General features: G+C 41.7%; 1 protein-coding gene across 2 annotated transcripts in view; it reads left to right on the top strand.

The window, feature by feature from the left end:
* CPM (carboxypeptidase M) overlaps positions 1-20,076 on the top strand; it is a 93,373-nt gene that overhangs the window by 34,859 nt on the left and 38,438 nt on the right. For both annotated transcript variants that reach the window (XM_032295140.1, XM_032295131.1), the window contains one exon: positions 15,045-15,142. In XM_032295140.1, the coding sequence (XP_032151031.1) occupies positions 15,045-15,142 (98 nt within the window). The remainder of the gene's footprint in view (positions 1-15,044; positions 15,143-20,076) is intronic.

Genomic DNA, 20,076 nt, shown 5'->3' with positions numbered 1-20,076 from the left:
ACTCTTACAAGCTGCGCGAGCCAGTGCATGGGGACATAGTTTCTTACCTTTACCTTTTTAAAACCTTTCTCTCCTCACCAGCTTTATATATTTTAAGACTTAATTTTCTTAGAGCAGTTTTAGAGCAAGTTTGCTGTACCTACTCTGGCAAAGTCAATACAAAAATAAATATTTACTTAAAAAAAAACAACCAGTACCCAAAAGCAAAATTGTCTAAAGCAAAATTGAAAGGAAGGTACAGAGGTTTCCCGCATACCCCTTGTCTCTATCCACATGTGCATAGCCTCTCACGATCAATATCCTCCACCAGAGTGGCACATTTGTTACAACTAATAAACCTACACTGAAGCATCATTACCACCCAAAGTGCAAACATAGTTTACATTAGGACTGTGATTCACTTTTGTTGTACATTCTAGAGGTTTGGACAAATGTATAATGACATGTATCTACCATTATACATGCAGTATCATACAGAGGAGTTTCACTGCCCTAAATATCCTGCCTTTTCATCCCTCCCTCCTCCCTAGCCTTTGGCAACCACTGATCTTTTTATTGTCTCCATAATTTCACCTGTTCAGAAGATCATATGCTTGGACTTATATAGTATAGTCTTTTCAGATTGGCTTCTTTCACATAGTAATATGCATTTAAGTTTCTTCCATGTATCTTCCTGGCTTGATAGTTCATTTCTTCTCAATACTGAATCATATTCTGTGGTCTGGATGTACCACAGTTTATGTATCCCCTTAACTTACTGAAGGACATCTTGGTTCCTTTCAAGTTTTGGCTATTATAAATAAAAATGTAAATAGCTGTATAGTTTTTCTATGGACATAAGCTTTCAGTTTATTTTGTTAAATAACAAGGAGCTTGTTTTCTGGATCATATGGTAAGAGTAGGTTTAGTTTTGTAAAAAACTTGCAAACTGTCTTCCAAACTGGCCACTTTGCATTCCTACCAGCAATGAATGAGAGTTCCTGTTGTTCCACATCCTCACCAGTATTTGGTGTTGTTAGTATTCTGGATTTTTGCCACTCCAATGGGAATGCATTGGCATCTGATTGTTGTTTTAATTTGTATTTCTCCGATGATATATGATGTTACATATGATGGCATCTTTTCATATGCTTATTTGCCCTCTGTTTATCTTTGCTGAAATGCCTGCTGTTCCCATCTTTAGTCCATTTAGTAAGTGGGTTGTTTATTTTCTTCTGCTGGGTTTTCAGAGTTCTTTCTGTATTTTGGATAATGGTCTTTTATCAGACATGTCTTTTGCAAATATTTTCTCCAAGTCTGTGGCTTACCTTTTCATTCACTTGATCCCTCCAGCTTTTTATTTAGAAAATTTTCAATCCTATAGAAAAAACACAAACATAGTAAAATAAGAACCCACATATTTTTCATATACATCCACCAGTTGTTAAAATTTTGCCACATTTGCTTTATCTCTCTCATGAGCTCCATCTCATAATTTTACTGAACCATTAGAAGTGATAAACAGCATGTCACATCATCCCAAAAAACACCAATATACCTCTCCTAAGCATGACTTCTTCCTGCCTAATCATGACACACCATTATTAAACTAAAAATAATAATAACTCAATAATATCAAACAATATACTGCATTTTTAAAGTTCTCCAGTAGTTCCAAGAATGACTTTAATAACCTTTTTTTCTCCCAGAATTAAATCAAGCAAAGCTTGCCCATCATCTACAGTCTCACAATCTAGGACAGTTCCTCTGCCTTTTGTTGGCATTGACTGATTCATATTGAACAATTTTATGTGATTGGTTGATTCCTCATGAACCATTTCCTTGTCTACAAGCTCTTGGCTTGCCCTCTTACAGTAATGAGTTGGAGTGTCTCCACGACAGAGCCAGACTGGAAATTCTTATCATGCTTTCCAGTCTCATTAACACTGACGGAGTCAAAATCTATGTGATGGCTTCAATAATTTTGGGAACAGGCCATGTAAGAAAATATTGTGAATGTGTTTATGGTTCAACACGGTTAGCAGAGGTGACTTGGCTTCCTGCCCTGTCCCCCGTGTCAGCATGCGGCTTCCCAGTTCAGCAGGTCTCTGCTGTTAGGGTGTGGGAATTCTGAATGAGATTCAGTCCTTGGATTTGAAAAGATAATTTGCCTGATGCTTGGTGATGTGAATGTTTGTGACAGTTTTTGTCTTAAAGGACATGCTCTCTGAGAATAGTTCCCTCCATTCTCTGAATCCACGCTCCAGTTTCCTTTTTAACTTCAATGAGTGTTGGTCTATTTGACTTGATGTGCAGATCTTCTGGCACATACAGTTCTCCTGTCTCTTGGCATAACAAGTTGGCAGTCTATCCCTATGTTATGTATACTTTATATTCAAAATTTTTCTTTAATTGGTCTGATACTACATCATCTGCTAATGTCAGTAGTTTGTCATCAGCCAATTTGTACACCTGAGGCCCTCAAACAAACATGTGCTTACAATGTTTCTGGCATTATTTTTAAAGCTTGTAAGAATTATATGAGATAGCATAGCAACCCCAAGAGGGTAGGTACCGTTAATCCCATAACATGAATGAGAAAACTGATTGATTTAGAGGGATTAAGCAATTTGGAATACCACATGGCTAGTAAGTGACACGTATTCTCAGAGGTGTCTTTTGTAAATATTTTCTCCAAGACTGTGACCTTTTCATTCTCTTGATCCCTCCAGCTTTTTATTTAGGAAATTTTCAAACTTATGGAAAAAAATACAAAAATAGTAAAATAAGCACCCACTCATTCTTCATATACAGCCACCAGTTGTTAATATTTTGCCACATTTGCTTTATACACATTTGCTGCAGTACAATACCAAGCAATACAATGTGGCTAGTAAGTGACAGAGCTGGGTTTTAGCCCTGACACTTTGATTCTGCACATTTCATCCCTCTATGAGATGCCACTAAAAAAGATATTGCATATCATCTCATCTCAAATGCTGTGTTCAGGCAGAGGATGTGCTGCGGAAATGCTGGTTTTGATGTCCTTAGCAAACTACTGATCTATTTTCAAGATTTATATCTCAAAACAGTGATACCAGTGAGAAGTCCACCCTTGTTAATCCATCAAATGTCCCGGTTTTAGGTCATATTTGAGGGAACCTAAATTTGGCAACTTCAGGGTCTCTCCTGCTGTTTGGGAGCTCAGCATCCTTCACTCTGGACTCTGACTTGCTTCACTTTAGAATGAAAGCTTTTTAGGATACAAACTCAAGGAGTAGGATGACTGAAAGAAAAATCTTTCTTCTCCAAAGTAGTTTATGGAGAAGCTAGTAAATTAATTGCCATTATATCTTGCCACTAAAGGATGCGTTCTTATGGTAGTGATAGATGGACAGTAGTGCTGTGCAGACCTCCAACAAACTGCCTTTTCTGGGGTCAAAAGAATCTGAATTAAACTCTTCTTGAGTTATAGCTCTGTGACAACCTGCAGGCACTCATAATAAATAAGAACACCAGGCCAGGCACTGTGGCTCATGCCTGTAACCCTAACACATTGGGAGGCCGAGGGGGGTGGATTGCTTGAGCCCAGGAGTTCAAGACCATCCTAGACAATATGGCAAAACCCCATCTCAACAAAAAAATACAAAAATTAGCCAGAGGTGGTGACCCATTCTTGTAGTCTCAGCTATTCAGGAGCCTAAGGTGGGAGAATCACTTGAGCCCTGGGAGGTCAAGGCTGTAGTGTGCCATGATTGCACCACTGCATTCCAGCCTGGGTGACAGAGTGAGACAAATGGGTCAGGAAGAAACAAAACGTCAACACTGAACTGGAATGTCCCTGACACATCATAAAAAGAGAACCCTCAAATGGACAATAAATGGATAGTGCTAGTTGTAATACTGTACCTTTTAAAATAACCTTTAAGAAATCTCTTTAAGTATTCATTTTTTGTATTTTACGATAATGCTTGATCTTGCTCTTATTATAGCTGAATCGCCCTTCTAAAAGATGATTTGATTATGTTTGACCTCTTCCCCAAGGAACTAAAGAGGGAAGTTCTTGGCTTTTTATAGTATAAGGCCCCTAGAGGTTTTCATTTTGGGGATTTAAAAACAAGTTTCCTGTATTTATATGACAAAAAAAAAAAAAAAAAAAGAAAACCTAAAGGGGAACATAGAAAAATTATAATGATTGGAGCATGATAATTTCGTTGTTTTTAAAACTCCATTCTTAAAAATGTCTTATAATTCATGAGTTAAACTTTAAAGTGTTTAGAGGAAGGGGAACAGGTTTATGAGCCTCTGACCTGGGAATGGAGTGGGAGGAATAGAGAAGGTGGGGTTGCAGGAGGAGAAAGGAGAATTTCCTACAGTGTTCCTGTTTTTGTTGATGGTTAGTAATTAATGAGACAAGCTGTTCTGTTTCTCTGGGAGGCTGAACTGTCTTGAAGAAAAAAAAAAAGAAAATTTATTGCAACCCAATGCAGCTTCAGATTTTTCCTCTTTTTTTTCAATTAAAAAATAAACTGTCCCTAATTTAGGAATTGAAATTCCAAAACCTCCCCATTCACCTGTTTAGGAAGAAATGAAATGGAACCGTAACCTCTACATTTCTTGGGCATAATATCAAAACTTTAATGCCATGGAGACGAATATGCAAGCAAATGAAACCCTAGCTCCCTATAATGTTGGAAGAATCTAACTTGAAGCCAGACATTTGGTTTGGATCTTGGCACTTTCTTATATGGAAATATTCCAAGAAGGTCCATTGACTTTTGATTTGATCTAGAAAATTGTTTTTTTTTTTTTAAGAGCCCACCCAAGATGGCACCTCATAGACTAGCCACGGAGTTTTCCATCAATACTAGAAAATAATTTCATCTAATCTCTAGACCAGGGGTGACCCAGACTCCAGGTCAACTTCCTCAGGGTTATTTGTTAATTTACCCAATCATTCATTCACTCAGCAAACACTTATCAATCATTTGCTAAGTATATGGCAGACACTACACTAGATTTTGCAAGCACAGAGATACACAATCTTTTTTTCCCTTGCTTGCAGGAAAACCTTTGGTTTCAATAAGTGACAGGGGAAGGGTTGCAGGGGTACTACGAAAGTTCGAAGGAAGTGTCTAACTCAAGGTGGTAGGGGATGGGGCTGAGCAGGAGAAGGGCCAGGAAGGTGTTGGATAGCAGGAGGCTTTTAGCTGAGCCTTAAAAAGGCAAGGGGAAGTTGGCCGCTTTGATGGGGTGGGCTAAGGACTATCCGTGCAGAAGAAGGAGCAGGTATTAAAGGTGCCAGAGCATGCAGTCAGCTCCTTTAGGAACTACACATAATGAAGAATGGCTGAGGCCTGTTGTATGGGATTGGGCTGGGAAACCCAAGGCAGGAAGAAGACAGATCCCGCGAGGTCTGGTGTGCCTGCTGAGGGGTTTGGGCACTGTCGCGATGCCATAGCGAGCCAGTGCAGGAAAAGCAGTGGAGCCATGGGATCCGGGTCACATTTGATCAGTCACCCAAACAAAGGAAAGTTTACTCAACAGCATGCTTCATTTGGACTCCATTTTGTCAAAGCATGGCAGTGATGTCAGAAATAGAAATGAGTGTCTTTACTGCACACCACCATACCCAGCTAATTCTTGTACTTTTTGCAGAGAACTCCTGACCTCGAATGATCCCCCTACCTCAGCCTCCCAAAATGCTGGGATTACAGGCGTGAGCCACCACTTCCAGCCTAAAATGCATTTTCTAAGCTTTCTTTATTTCTGGGTCACCTCCACAAAATTTTATGGTTCTGGGAACCCCTATGTGAAAAAGCACAGGTATCAGCTGTAAGTATACTGAACATTCACTAGAGGAAAAAGTAATTTTGGTTTGAGTTGGTTATAGAAGCAATGTCATATGGAAAGGGCTAGACTATCCTGCAGAAATAGAAGACCCACAAATTGCTATTTTATAACAGAAAAATAAAGATTTAGATCTCACTCATATGTCCGTTATTGAGCAGTTGTGGTTCTGCTCCCAGTCACCTTCCCTCCAGGACCCAAGCTGACAGAGCACCCTCTATCCAATCATTGCCTGTCTTGTGTCAGAGGGAAAAGAGACGGTAAATCATGCATTGGCCCTTAAAGCTCTGCCAAGAAGTGGTACATATGATTTCTGCCCACATTTCACTGGCCAGAGCAAGTCGCATGATATGGCTGAGTTCATCAGGACACCAGATGTTGGGCCACCAGTAATATAGCCCACCACTGAGGTCTTTACTAAGAAGGTGACCTGGACCTTGGGAAATGGCCATGATTTACCTGGTAGACACAGCAGGAGAGCAAAAGAAAAATATGGCAACATTGTTATGAAATCCAGACTTGGCCACATGAAACACTTTTTTTTTTTTTTTTTGAGACTGAGTCTCACTCTGTCACCCAGGCTGGAGTGCAATGGTGGAATCTCGGCTCACTGCCACCTCTGCTTCTCAGGTTCAAGTGATTCTCCTGCCTCAGTCTCCCAAATAGCTGGAATTACAGGTGCCTGTGACCATGCTCAGCTAATTTTTGTATTTTTAGTAGAGTCCGGGTTTCACCATGTTGGCCAGCTGGTCTCAAACTTCTGATCTCAAGTGATCCATCCTCCTCAGCCTTCCAGAGTGCTGGGATTACAGGTGTGAGCCACCGCACCCAGCTGTGAAAACCTCAGAAAACTGACTTCAAGGAAAATGCTTCACAGTGACAAATCTTAGGATGCCACTTTATAGAAATATTCTGAAGAGAGAAAAACCCAGGTGAATCAGAGCAGCCTGGGGAAGCTTCTTAAAACCGGGATTCTGTGGAATTCAGAGGATTTTAAAAGGCAGAAAATCCAGTGAGGCCATAAAATGGGCTAAAACAACATAAATAAAATGGGGCTGTGCCTAGGGTACTAGTGTGCAGAAAGGAACCCACCTCCTGTGGGAGCATTTGTGTTGGCAGATAGTGGGACATTCGGGTGGAGGATAGGTGATGGAGGACCCTGAATGCCCAGGGGAAGAATTTGGATGTAATGTGCCAATATTTATCAAGAAAAAGAAGTTGCCGGGCACAGTGGCTCATGCCTGTAATCCCAGTGCTTTGGAAGGCCGAGGTGGGCGGATCACCTGAGTTCGCAAGTTTGAGACCACCCTGACCAACGTGGAGAAACCCCATCTCAACTAAAAATACAAAATTAGCCAGGTGTGGTGCCTGCCTGTAGTCCCAGCTACTTGGAAGAGTGAGGCAGGAGAATTGCTTGAACCCAGGAGGCAGAGATTGCAGTGAGCTGAGATCGCACCGTCTCAAAAAAAAAAAACAAAAATCCAAAAGCAGTCTTGGGGATACATCAACAATTTTTGAAATGTTACAGTAGTTAATTGAACATCTACTATGTAACAGGCACTGTTAGATTATCAGTGAACAAAACCAGCAACCTGAACAAAATGGTGAACACAACATGCAGTGCCCTTGTGGGTTACATTTTGGTTCAGACAGATACCATATAGGTAAACAAATATACAATCTCAAAGAGTGAAAAAGTTGTGAAGAAAGATGACACAGGATTAGAGAGTGACTAGGATGTATATGGTGACAGTGGTGATGGTGGTGCAGCCAGGGGGTGGGGTGGATGACAAGACAGCTGTGGTGACTGGTGAGCATGAGGTGGTCCCTGGTAACAACCAGGGCTCCACGCCCTACCCTCAGAGCACCATCCCAGGGTTAGCATACTCCACTGAGCAAAGCTTCCTTGTCCAGGTGATCGATTAATTAGAAGAGCCAGGAATGCTGGGCCCAAAGAGATAAGCCAGAGAGAAAATGCAGGGGACATGGATCCCAGATCCACGTAGAACCCCTGGGGACCGCTGAGTCCCACAACCTCAACAGGGCCCAGGGTTATACTCACAGAGCAGGTGGCCTCATTTCAGAGCCCCCTCGTGTTAGAACTCATTGTGCAATGGGAAATTCCTTGCAGCAGAAGCTGGAGTCAAATGCCTGCCTATTTCTCATTTCATGCTGGGATGCCTCCTGTGTTCCTCTCACTCCCATGTTAAACTGAATTACAAAATTCATGGTTCTAAGTAGATTTTAGAATTGACCTAGGCAGAAGAAACAGCCCAGCCCCTTCATTACTTCAGAGCAGAATAGAGCCCTTACTCTTATCACAGTCACAGAAGGCCCCTGGGACACCTGACTCCCCAAGACTCTTTCTTGGCAGGTTTCCCTGTCCATAAACAAGGTCAGGAATTCCCTGCCCACTACACAGAGTATGACAATTAAGCTTCATTGGGACCCTGTGGCTGACCTTGGGTGGGCTGGGAGCATCACATCTGTACAGGCTCTAGGCTTGCCGAGTTCAGAAACAGACTGGCTGTTCATGTGGACTGGCCCAAACCTGAAACTCTACAGAAATCCCAGTGTCTGCATGCTAGGTGGTTAGCCATGAAAAAAGATGTGTCCTCCAAAGACAGGGTGTGTATGGTGCAGATGGATTTCATCCACGTCTTTCCTTTCCTTGCCACTTCAGCTACCCTACTTTCTTTTTCAGCCAGTTTTTTGTTTGTTTGTTTGTTTGTTTGTTTTTTAAGTTCAGGGATATATAATGTGCATGTTTGTTACATAGATATACATGGCCCATAGTCGTTTGCTGCACCTTATCAACTCTTCATCTAGGTTTTAAGCTCCACATGCATTTGGCATTTGTCCTAATGCTCTCCCTCCCCTTGCCCTCTCCCTCCCCTCCACCCCCCAGCAGGCCCCAGTGTGTGATGTGCCCCTCCCTGTGTCCATGTGTTCTCATTGTTTAACTTCCACTTATGAGAGAGAACATGCCTACCCTACTTTCTTAGCCTGTTTGCCGACTTGCATGCAAGCTGAGTGCAGGGAGAACACCTAGCAGCCTGACCCCAGAAGGGCAGCTACTCCAGATTCCACAGCCCTGGGGCAAACAGAGTGACTAAAGCTCATCTGTAGTCCTTAAATGGAGAGAAATTTGGGACAGTACCAGCTGATCAAACAAAACCAAGGGAGCAGACAATAGCCATCACTTCTCAAACCATCCTCATTGTGCCCCTCGACTCCCTCCTTCCATTTTCAGTACTACATAGAGGGGAGAAAGACAATCACCTCAACGACAGAAGTCAGTACACAGCAAGTTTGCTTCACAAGCTCACGTTTCTTTTGTTTTTCTTTGACTTATTTTTGATGTTTTTCATTTTCCATCTCTGAGGTGATTAGCAGTGCACCCTAGTGGTCAAGAACAGAGCAGGGACTCCATGGATAGACCACCTGGTCCTGACCCTTGTTACAGTGGTTCTTAAGCTTTCAGGTGACTGGAAATCACCTGGAGAGCTTATTAAAACACAGCTCACCAGCCACGTGTGGTGGCTCATGCCTGTAATCTCAGCACTTTGGGAGGCCCAGCACTTGGGCAGATCACTTGAGATCAAGCATTCGAGACCAACCTGGCCAACATGGCGAAACCCCATCTCTACTAAAAATACAAAAATTAGCTGGTGCACCTCTGTAGTCCCAGCTACTCTGGAGTCTGAGGCATGAGAATCATTTGAACCCAGGAAGTGGAGACTGTAGTGCGCCGGGATTGCTCCACTGCACTCCAGCCTGGGGGACAAAGCAACACAGTGAGACTCTGCCTCGATAAAAAAAAAACAAAAGAACACAGATTACTGCTCCCCAACCCCAGAGTTCCTCATTCAGCGCATCCAGGGTGGAATGCAAGGATGTGGATTTCTAACAAGTTCCCAGGAGATGCTGATACTCTTGGTCCTGTGACCACACTTGGAGAACCTCTGCCTTATGAAGTTACCAAAACTGTTGACTTGTGTGAAAGAATAGCCCTATCCCTAACCACTTGTGGCTATTAGGGTTAAATGAGTGAATATAGGTAAAATGCTTTGAGCTGTGAATAATACAATGCAAGCATAACTAGTATGGAAACTTCGCCCATGCCTTTTGTCCCTGTTTTGTTAACCTCCATTTGTTTTGTTTGTAATAAACCACTTAGCCATGTACCTCTTCCTCTCCTTCAAATCCAGAAGGTGTGTGAACTTTGGAGACTGTTTAAACTGACCTAAATCATATGTGATTTTCAACTCTTCGGTGGGTTCACTCATTATTGAATGTGGGCTCTGCATGCTGTATGTGATAAACTTCTTGTGTGGGGGGGATAGTGGGAATGTGCATATGTGAAATTGACGTCAGATCTTTGGATGATTGCTAGGGAAGGTAAAAGGAACTCACACTACAGTGCAGGCTTACAGCAGCCTTGCCAGTAGGGCTGTTACTCCCACTACTAGAGGAAACTGAAACTCAGTTCATTGAGGAAGCTCTCTCAAGCTTTTACTTAGGTCAAAGGTGACTTGTAAGGATACGCAGAGAAACATGCAAGCCTGGGAAACCAGCTGATCTATTACTCTGTGTACCAGAACTTTATGTATCAGACCAAAGACACAACAAACCTCATAAAAAACTGGAATGTGCTTCACATCACTGCAGCTTTGCCCCAGTGATGGGGCCACCCACGTCTCTGCTTCTCCCTAGGCATGTCTCTGTCATTCAGACTCTCCACATAGAGATAGTCTGATGGAGTTGTGACATTAACACCCAGCGTGGAATGTCCTGGTAGGGTAGCCTCAGATTCAGTTGTCTTGCCTGTAATCAGTCATAGCCAGGAAGCAAGCCTAGTCTTGCTGCAGGTGTAAACCATAGCAACTCAATGCTAAAAGAACTGCCTAGGAACTTTTTCCCCACAATGGGGTTGGCTTTGGCCTGTCTAGTACTTTCAGGGACACTGAGGCAGCCCTAGGTCCTCAGAATAGCACAGATTTTGGAGTCAGACAGACTTGGATTTGAACTCTGCTTCAGTTACTTAAGTTTCCTCAAATATACATTGTGGCTATCACACACCTCACAGGTGTTGTGAAGATCAAATAATGTAAAGTGCATAGCAGAGTGCCTGGCTCGTAGTATCTGCACTTAATGAATGATAGGGTTTGGTATTTCTTTAATTTAAAAAACTAGAAATGTGAAAAGGTGAAAATAATTACTCAACTTTATCATCCTGTCATTTAGCCTGTTATCCCTGACAGTGTGCCATTTTCAATCCTGTAGGGATGCATTTGTATTGTTAATAATTTTTAAAGTGATCAGTCTCGTTCTGTCTCCCAGGCTTGGGTACAGTGGCACAATCATAGTTCACTGTAACCTCCACCTCCTGGGATCAAGGGATCCTTCCACCTCAGCCTCCTGAGTACTTAGGATTACAGACACATGCCACCATACCCAGTTAATTTTTAAAGTTTTTGTAGAGATGGCATCACACTATGTTGCTCAGGCTGGTCTCAAACTCCTGGCCTCAAATGATCTTCCCACCTCAGCATTCCAAAGTACTGGGATTACAGGCATGAGCCACCATGCCTGTCTTCATCCATTATTTAATTTAGGCTTTATATGCTACAAAGCTATAGGTTTTTAATAGGAAGTCTGTTTTACATAGTTGTAATTATATAATTTTGCATTCTTTTTCCATATTACAAAATATTTTAATGTTATAAATTCTGTATGTAATTTTAGTGAACATGCTATAATTTATATAAAATTACTTATCATTGTACACCAAATAGAGACAACCAATAGAGAACTGGTTGAATAAATGGTAGTGCATTCACATAATAAAATATGAATTAGCCATTTACAAAGATGGATTAGGGCTGGGTGTGGTGGCTCACACCTTTAATCCCAGCACTTTGGCAGGCCGAAGTGGGCAGATCATGAGGTCAAGAGATTGAGACCATCCTAGCCAACATGGTGAAACACTGTCTCTACTAAAAATACAAAAAATTAGCTGGGCATGGTGGCAGGCGCCTGTAATCCCACCTACTCAGGAGGCTGAGGCAGGAGAGTTGCAAGAACCCAGGAGGTGGAGGTTGCAGTGAGCTGAGATAGCGCCATTGCACTCCAGCCTGGTGACAGAGTGAGACTCTGTTTCAAATAAAAAAAAAGAGATAGAAGTATATTTTTTAACACAGAAACATGTTCACAATTATATGTAAAATGAAATGGTTGTACCTAAATATCAACTACCTCTCAAATCTGTCTGGATATTTTCCTACCTCAGTCTCAGCAACTTTCAAACTTTAATGAGGCTCCAATCACAAAGGTACTTGTTAAATGCCAGTTTCAGGCTTTACCCCAAGAATTTGATTGAGGCTGGGGCTCAGGAATTGGCATTTTTACAAGGATCCCAGGTGCCTCTGATGTGGAAAGGCTACCTCGCCCATTTCTGCCTGTTGAAGCTATACTTAATTTTCCAGCCTTCTCCTCCTGCTTTCTCCTGAACTCCTGTAGTACTCGTAGCACTTGTCTGCTTTCTTGTCTTAGAGATCTTAGCAAACACTTCTAAATTGTAAAACTTTTCCTGATCCTTCAAGCAAGCCTAGTTGCACACCCATGCCATAGCCCCAGGATTTGTGTCAAACCCTGCGTGACTTCCTGAATAGAGATACTGAAGTATCCGGAATCCAAACCTCATTTCCTTTGTGGTGGAGAGACTGAAAGGCTGAGTACTTCAGACCTCTTTAGCACACCTGTTACAGCAGGAACTTTTGGGAATAAAGGTAGTCTTTTTAACCTTGATTTACAACAAAAACAAAACCTTGTTTAGATTACTTTTACTTACCTTGACAGTCAGGTTGTGAAAAGTAAATAGTTTGTCCTTTGTGTATTTACTCTGGTCTAGGCCAGAGACAGCCAGTAAGTTGGAGAGGGCAGTTAAAACCCTTCTAGAGGCCTGTCATTCCAAAGAATAGTTTTCTTCCCGTCTGTTGGTTGATTTTCATTCTCAGACTATGTCATTGAGTTGTTTAAGGTAAGATTCTCATCTTGCAGTTCACTTAGCGGCCACTCGTGCTAAAATTTAGATTGAGTTACGCATCAAAGGACTTCTTCACTTAGATTTTATCAGTGTGATTTCCCTGCTTCCTTAAACTAAATAATATTGGATATCGATATCAAGTCAGTCTTTTGTCATCTACGTTATTTTTTACGTAACAGGCCAGCTGTTGCAGATGCATGCTTATAAATAACTATTGCTAAATATTATGTTGAGATGATACTGAATTTTTTCCCTTGCTTGTAAAAGGACTAGACCATATTCTGTACAAATAGTTAACACAGAAGAATTCCTCGGAAACAAACCTTTAAAAGCCAGGTATAATAGCTCACTTATGCAAAGTTCCTTGTTTCATATGAAAATGATAACTTTGTAGAAGTAAAGCCTCACACAACAAGACTTGACAGTGTTGGGGAATGGAAGATTCTGGTTAATCAAATGCTTCCGATGGGGAATCACCAGATGGAGTACACTTGTCCACATGGCAAACTCAGAATCACTCTTCAGAACCTTCTGTAGAGACGTCATCTGTAAAACCCTACATCCACAGAGCTTTTCATCAGCCCCTCCTTGAAAAAAATTAACGATTTTTTTATTCTATACCCACACAGTTCACTACACACACATCTATGATATGTCACACTCTAGTGTATGTTTGTGTGTTGCTATTCTCTGATAGATCAGAAATTCATTGGGCATTGAGCATGTGGCTTATTTGTGCAGCCTAACCCAGGTTCAATGCCTGGATATAGTATTCATCAAATAGATGTATGAATAAGAATTCTGCACTGAACAGGGGACATAAATCATATAGACTACATTTTGTGGGTGTTTTCTGAGAAGTCCTGGAGTTACAAAATTTAGAGTATCACCTTATCATGACAAATTTCCATACAATATGGTTATAATAAATTATCAATAAATGTTGAAAATAACAAGTCCAGTATTTGGTTTTCCCTGAGTCCCTGATGGCAACTTCATGCTCCCCAGTCTGTGCAACTACTGATTTAAGGAGCTAGATCTGAAATTCTACAGAAACCTGCTCAACATTAGCCCATTGGTTGCTGTTAAATCCCTCTCCTGGGCTCTTAAATTCCTTCGAGGCTAAATTATTACAGATATTTAAACTTTGTACATACATGATGGATAGCAAACATTCCCACATCTCTAATGTAAGTATATTAAAAGTGCCAGACAATTTTAAAATTGAAAGTGACTTCTTCATTTTTACTGGATAGGAAACCAAGCCTCTTGGGAGACAAGCAGTTTTTGTTAGGGGGAGGAGCGCTAGAATTGAAGTCAAATAGATCAGAGTTCAGTTACTGGCTCAGGGGCTCAAATCATTGCCTCTAATTGGAGGTGTGATCATAAGCCCTTTACTTAATATTTTTGAAGATCGGTTTTTTCTTTTGTAAAGTTTTGTTAATAATCCATCTCAGTGGGTCATGACAAGGGGTTACTTGAGATTACCTGAGCCAGAGCAGCACAAGTAATATCTGCACAAAACAAATCCTCAGTGAGCTTTCATCTCTGCCCTTTTTTGCCCAAATCACACAGAACTAAGACTTAGACACTTTCTTTGGGTTGTGGTTTCCACTTTACCTGACGGGACTCACACATATTGAGGATGCTAACAAGGGGCTGTGTCACATCAGCATTTAAATACAGAATTCAGGATCTCCTACGTTTAAAACCATCTCCCTTTTGAGTTACTTTCATTGCTGTTGTTTTTTCTCTCCTTATACTTCAAGTTATGACACCATCCCAGTCAACCATCGACTATAATTTAACTTTGTATAATTGTGTGAATTAGCAGATCCTAGGAGCCTCCAGGATCTCAGAGCATAGTATATACACATTTTAGAAAAATAAGATCTGCATCGCCTAGTAAGTCTTCAGCTTTTAAAAATCACATTCTAAAATAATAAGTGAAATATTTGTGCTGAATTGAAGGGGTTTCCATAACTTTTGGCAGTAAACGAAGAGTGTGTTAAGCACGGAGATGTTAGTCATAAAAACATAAGTCACCGTGAAACAGTCAAGGGATCAGGTGGGGGAAGCAGCATCCTGTTTCCTGTTCTTATTCTCCCAGAATTCATTTGTCATTTAAAAAGACAATTTACTTTTCCTTCTTTTCTTTCCTGTAAAGGTAGAAACCTGTGGGTTCTTGTTGTGGGGCGGTCTCCAAAGGAACACAGAATTGGGATTCCGGAGTTCAAATATGTGGCGAATATGCATGGAGATGAGGTATGTATGTGGCTTGACTTTCTGAAATGTCACCAGAGAAGCTTCCCCTAGGGTCTCATGAGCTCTGTGTAAATGCTACAGAGGAAGCTTGGAGAAGTCTCCAGCATGCATTGTAGCAAAGAAGCAAGGCCCGGAGAGGTCTTCCTGTGAGGCCTGTGGGAAGTTAAGGAATCAGGGTCCAACAACCACCACAGCTGTGTGGCTGTGCACCCAGCGCCCTGTCAGAGTAACTGGAGCTTCGGAAGAAGAACAGTTCCCCAGCCCTGAGCTTCTACCTGCCAATCTCTGCATCTCCTTTCTGGGTTGAGTTTTCCCACCTCCTGGTCAGCATGAAGGTGACCCAGTGAAGGGGCTGTTTTTATCTGAGCGCACAACTATCAGAAACTCCCAAATAGCTACCCAAATTCCTGTGATCTGGCTTTTCAAATGCTTTTGTTAACTCTCTCTCAAATCGATTACTCAGTGTCTTTGGTGCTCCAGTTTAGACAGTCACATTTAGGATTCTCTCCTACCCACATTTCAACAAACACTTGGCTGCGTAGAGTGGCTCATGACTATAATCTCAACACTTTGGGAGGCCAAGGCAGACAGATCACTTGAGGTCAGGAGTTTGAGACCAGCCTGGCCAACATGGTGAAACCTTCTCTCTGCTAAAAATGGAAAAAATTAGCCAGGTGTAGTGGTGCACACCTGTAATCTCAGCTACTTGGGAGGCTGAGGCAAGAGAGAATCGCTTGAATCCAGGAGGTCGAGGCTGCAGTGAGCCAAGTTGTGCCACAGCACTACAGCCTGGGAGATAGAGTCAGACTCCATCTGAAAAAAAAAAAAAACCCACTCTTAAATTCCTTAATAATATCTTGCCTCTTTTCCAACTTAGGAGGGATAAACTCTACTTTTATTTTTAGGTTTTATAATATATCATTTACCACTGTTACCTACCCAGCCATTCTTGCCAGGCAGTTGAAGATGTTCACCTTTGTTTCTTACCTTGCTTCCTCAGACTATTTTGAGACCATGACAACCAAAGTATCTTCTGTTTACCAGGACTCCATAAAACTGAGGAATCAAAGAGTTCCCAGACATTACAGTAAGGAAATTTTGCATAGGAATATGAGTATTACCCTGTAAAACACAACTTGTAACTTTAGGGACTTTCTAATTTACATGTGTATTCCGATAAGTACTACCTGGTGACTTGTTAAAACTCTTCTGAATTTGCAATAGTATGGCTGGCATGCTCTAATCAGTGCTGAGCTTCCTCTTCTGGCATAGCCCTCCCCAGACTCTACAGGAACTGGATCCACCCTTCATGATACACTCTGCCTGCCCTTGCCAGGCATGCTGCCCAACCTGTCCTGCTGAGAGAGGATACTTCTTGCAGCTAAGATGCAAGCACCTGCCTCAAACAAAGTAATAAGTCTTTGAACCCGATTTTGGGGTGGGTGCAAGTTTAGTCCATCTGTGACTTTTTGAGCATAATGGGCAATTTCTTTAAAAAAGACTACATTGCAAGGAGTCTGACCAAAGTTGGTTTTAATAAAACAGCTGTTCATTATAGACAGCAGCTCAGACTGCCTTTTCCTTTTGCTATCTAGTCTATTGATCAAGGTGCCTCAGAATGTATTTTGTTGTTGTTGTTTTTTGGTTTTTGGTTTCTTTGAGACAGAGTTTCCCTCTTGTTTCCCAGGCGGGAGTGCAATGGCATGAACTCGGCTCTGCAACCTCCACCTACAAGGTTCAAGCGATTGTCCTACCTCCACCTCCTGAGTGGCTGGGACTATAGGTGTAAGCCACTACTGCCGGCTAATTTTTTTTTTTTTTTTGTATTTTTTTCAGTAGAGACGGGGTTTCACCATTTTGGCCAGGCTGGTCTTGAACCCCTGACTTCAGGTGATCCACCTGCCTCAGCCTCCCAAAGTGCTGGAATTACAGGTGTCAGCCACTGCGCCAGGCTCAGAATGCATTTGTAACAAGAGACATATGGCATTCATTGTCTTTAGTAGTTTATTTATTGAATTCTTGGCATTTCAGAGATTTCATCCTGCTACTCTGAAATTAGTCCTCAGAACTGAAACTTCCAAAGATAAGCAAGAGTGCTTTCCCTTACCTACCCCCGAATTTGCTTATTCTTTCCATGCACTTTCCTACATTTCTGGCGTCTTGCTCTCTGGGTAGCTGGCGTACCCCTTCAAATCAGGGCTTGCTCGTTCACTCTGATTCTTTGAGAAATGCTGAGGCCTGAGACTAGACAGTGGGGGAAAGTCCCAGTGTATTTTGGGGTGGGAATTTGAAGCACTATTACTCCCTTATGTGTCCCAGCTCGTGGCAATGTTTGGGGGCTCTATGGGGCTAGGAAGAAATTTATTTTTCTGAATTTGAGACCTTGTCTATTCTGCTCTCCCCATGCCTCCAGGAGCTGGAGAAAGTGATGGCTTAACATTGGAGCAGAAAAGTCCTTCTAAATACAGGATCCAACAACCCATTTTTCCCCCCACAGATCTTTTGAAATTGAAAGCTTTTTTTTTTTTTTTTTTTTTTTTTTTTTGAGACAGAGTCTCGCTCTGTTGCCAGGCTGGAGTGCAGTGGTACAATCTTGGCTCACTGCAACTTCCGCCTCCAGGGTTCAAGCAATTCTCCTGCCTCAGCCTCCTAAGTAGCTGAGACTACAGGCATCCACCACCACACCCAGCTAATTTTTGTATTTTTAATAGAGACGGGATTTCTTCATGTTGGCCAGGATGGTCTCAATCTCTTGACCTCGTGATCCACTCACCTCAGCCTCCCAAAATGCTGGGTAGACAGGTGTGAGCCATTGTGCCCAGACAAAAGATTTTTAAGAAGCAACAGAGCTAACATTTTAGGGCAGTGGCTCTTAACTGTTTTGGGATGTATTCCTTGCTATTCTGGTATAAATTTGATCTCTGACTTCAGGATCTGTGGATCATCTAGGAGTTTATGGACCTTAGACGGAGAATTCCAGCAGGGAACACACACACACTGAGTGGCAGTGTGAACAGAACTGACCTCACTATTTTCAAAATGGGACCCCATTCTGACTGTGTGTGTATGTTTGTGTTTGTGTGTGTTTGTGTACGTGTGTTTCCACACCTAATACCTTGGCTAGATGACAGGGAGCATCAGCAGCATCAGGGAGACTCAGTTCTGCTGATGACACCTACCAATTTCCCCCATGTATTTTTATTTTACCCATTTATGCCTTGTTTTAGAATTGGGTCTTTTTTAAATTAGAAATTTTCTGGTGGCCAAAAAGCATATGAAAAAATGTCCAACAACACTAATCATCAGAGAAATGCAAATCAAAACCACAATGAGATATCATGTCACACCAGTTAGAATGGCTATTATTAAAAAGTCAAAAAATAACATGCTGATGAGGCTGCAGGGAAAAGGGATTGCTTATACACTGCTGGTGGGAATGTGTAAATTAGGTTAACCACTGTGGAAAGCAGTGTGGCAATTTCTCAAAGAACTTAAGACAGACCTACCATTCAACCCAGCAATCCCGATATATACCCAAAGGAATATAAATTGTTCTGCCATAAAGACACATGCACACATATGTTCACTGCAGCACTATTCACAATAGCAGAGACCTAGGGTTAGTCTAAATGCCCATCAATGGTAGACTGGATAAAGAAAATGCGGTACATATACATCATTGAATGCTATGCAGCCGTAAAAAAAGAACAAGATCGTGCACCTTTGACCTTATCCTAAGCAAACTAATGCAGGAAAAGAAAATCAAATACTGCATGTTCTCACTTATAAGTGGGAGCTAAACATTGAATACACATGGGCATAAAGAAGGGAACAATAGTCACCAGCACCTACTTGAGGGTGGAGGGTGGAAGGAGGGTGAGGATCAAAAACCTACCTATTAGTTACTATGCTTACTACCTGAGTGATGAAATAATTCATACACCAAATCTCCACAACACTCAATTTATCTATAGAGCCAATCTGCACGTGTACCCCTGAAACTAAAAGTTAAAAAAAGCAAAAATTATTACAAAATCAACATATGCTCATGTAAGAAAAAGTATAAACAAAAAAGAAAACCTTATATACTGACCTTCCCAAAATTAATGCTCTTAATATTTCCAGATATATGTGTGCGCATGCACTTTTACTAAAACAGACTATGCTATTTGCAACATTTTTAAAGTTAGTACTAGCTACCTTTTTGTACTAATAAATCTTTATCCTATCTTTATCTTATCTCCCACTTTCTAGTTTCTCTAATTGTCCTCAAATGTCTCTAAAATTACCCAAATCAGGATCCAGTCCTGGCCCATGCATCACATTTAGTGGATATGTTGGATCTCTTGGATCTCATTTAATCTAGTATCTTTTTATTATGACACCAGACTTGATGAAGATCTCAATCAGTTGTCTGCCCTGTCGAATGCCACATATTCTTGATTTTTTGTTTGCTTCTTTATAGTATCATTGCAGTTGTACCTCTAGTCCCTGTCTTTACTTCAAACTGGAAATTAAATGTAAAGGTTTGCTGAATTTAGGCAAAAATTTTTGGCTAATACACACCTTTTTTTTTTTTTTTTTTTTTTTTTTGAGACAGAGTTTCACTCTTGTTACCCAGGCTGGAGTGCAATGGCGTGATCTCGGCTCACCGCAACCTCCGCCTCCTGGGTTCAGGAAATTCTCCTGCCTCAGCCTCCTGAGTAGCTGGGGTTACAGGCACACACCACCATGCCCAGCTAATTTTTTGTAGTTTTAGTAGAGACGGGGTTTCACCATGTTGACCAGGATGGTCTGGATCTCTTGACCTCGTGATCCACCTGCCTCGGCCTCCTAAAGTGCTGGGATTACAGGCGTGAGCCACCGCGCCCGGCCTACACATCTCAAGAGTTGTGGGTGTGACCCGGAAGCACTCGCCGAGCCCCCCCCCCCCC

The sequence above is a fragment of the Sapajus apella genome, unplaced genomic scaffold (genome assembly GCF_009761245.1).
Source record: "Sapajus apella isolate SASKATOON/1434 unplaced genomic scaffold, GSC_monkey_1.0 scaffold2, whole genome shotgun sequence".
Taxonomy (NCBI): domain Eukaryota; kingdom Metazoa; phylum Chordata; class Mammalia; order Primates; family Cebidae; genus Sapajus; species Sapajus apella.
The sequence above is the reverse complement of the archived record's forward strand: the minus strand, read 5'-3'. Positions and strand labels throughout refer to the sequence as shown.